Raw genomic sequence first — 1,721 nt, forward strand, 5'->3', positions numbered from 1 at the left:
CAAAGGGCCTGCTGGGTCCCCCAGCCCCGGCCTGTGCCTCTCAGAGATGGGCTCTCCCTGCCCTGGGCCGCCCACTCCCTGCCTGCCAGCCAGCTCTGCCAGGGAGACAGATCTTGCTTCCCTGGAAACTGCCTCGCTGCACATTCCCACACCCATGGCCAGCCCAGCACCCAGCAGGTGCTCAACAAATGCACCTTCCCTCCCTCTCCCCTCCCTGCTCCCGGGGCAGCCCTCCAGCCAGCACAGCCCTAAGAAGTCAGGTTTCTCAGCCATCGCCCAGCACGCAAGGCCCCTACGACTGCCCTGTCCTGTGCTTCTCAGCCAAGGACACTGTTCAATGAAGTCCCACTAGGGATTTTAGCAGGTCAGGGGCTGCCCAGTAGTCAGGCCGCTGGTGCCCCCTCCCCTGTGGCGGCCTTTGATGGGCTTCCACAGGGGTTTGACGTCTCAGACACAAAGCCTGGATTTCCAAGGCCCAGTGGGCAGGTTGTGGGAGCAGAGGTGGGACAGGAGTGCTGGGGGGGCGGGGGGCAGGGAGCGGGAAACCTGAGACAGGTGGGAAATCCACAACCTTCACCATCACCTCACCCACCCGTCTGCCCTCTGCACCTGCCAGAGTCTCAGCCAGCATCCCTGGAGCATGTGGGCAGCAGGGCCAGGATCTGGGATCGAATTCCAGGGAATGAATAATTCCTGCCCTGGCTCTTCCCAGGACACTGGAGCTGGCGGATCTGATGACAGGCGTTGACCATAGGGAGTCAGGGCGGAGCAGGATAGAACCTGGGTCCAGGCCCAGCGTGGCTCAGATGCCTCAAGGCTGTACTTGACCCTCTCCTGTGTCTTTTATGGCGACCGGGCAGGGCTGACATACCCACACTTCAGATGAGGAAACGGAGGTTCGCAGGCGGGCAATGACCTGCCTACTGACACATGTCCAGCCAGATTCTGCTGCTCTGCCCCACGAACACCTGACTCTGTTCCCCACCAGGGGGCATCCTACCGGTTCTCTCCTCCACCCCCGGCCACGAAGGAGCCAGGGAGCGACCCAGAGAGGCACTGAGCATCACTGAGCAACACCAGTGGGACCCCAAGCTGGCCCGTTGACACTCACCCGACAGACAGACATCTGATTGGTGGTGAGCGTGCCCGTCTTGTCGGAGCAGATGACGGAGGTGCAGCCCAGGGTCTCCACGGAGGGCAGACTCCGCACGATGGCGTTCTTGCGGGCCATGCCGCCGCGTGCCAGCCCCAGGCAAGTAGTGATGACAGCCGGGAGGGCCTCGGGGATGGCGGCCACAAGCCAGGGGCACGGCCGATCCTTGAAGTAGTACACAGCCACCTCGGAGCCAGGAAGCCGCCATTCCCCGGGTCGGCGAAGTGGCCCGATGTTTGATGACCCACACGGCCACCGCAGATGACGGAGATGGCGTTGGGACCAGCTGTCGCCCCAAACTCATCCAGTTTCTGCTGCAGCCGGGGTCCGCTCTGGCTCCACGGCCGCCATTTGGCTCCGGATCTTACCCAGCTCCCGTGCACAGGCCCCGTGGCCACGGCCACACCCACTGCCTTGCCCGAGGCGATGTTGGTGCCCTGGCCAGGAGTGAGGGAAGAGCTGTTTAGCACCAGGGAAAGGGCCCGGGACCCCTGCTCCTTCAGGGCCGGGCTCGTATCCCCCGAGTGGCTCTCTTTCTCCATGTGCGTTAGCGCCCCTGGACTCACAC

At 63.6% G+C, this 1,721-nt stretch overlaps 1 protein-coding gene across 1 annotated transcript in view; it reads right to left on the bottom strand.

Annotated features, from left to right (window-relative positions):
• Positions 1 to 1,721, bottom strand: part of ATP2A3 (ATPase sarcoplasmic/endoplasmic reticulum Ca2+ transporting 3) — a 23,054-nt gene that overhangs the window by 18,325 nt on the left and 3,008 nt on the right. Inside the window, 5 exon segments of the mRNA XM_006110037.3 lie at positions 1,112 to 1,336; positions 1,338 to 1,352; positions 1,354 to 1,473; positions 1,475 to 1,537; positions 1,540 to 1,590. Coding sequence (XP_006110099.2) covers positions 1,112 to 1,336; positions 1,338 to 1,352; positions 1,354 to 1,473; positions 1,475 to 1,537; positions 1,540 to 1,590 — 474 coding nt within the window.

Source organism: Myotis lucifugus, unplaced genomic scaffold (genome assembly GCF_000147115.1).
Source record: "Myotis lucifugus unplaced genomic scaffold, Myoluc2.0 scaffold_952, whole genome shotgun sequence".
Taxonomy (NCBI): domain Eukaryota; kingdom Metazoa; phylum Chordata; class Mammalia; order Chiroptera; family Vespertilionidae; genus Myotis; species Myotis lucifugus.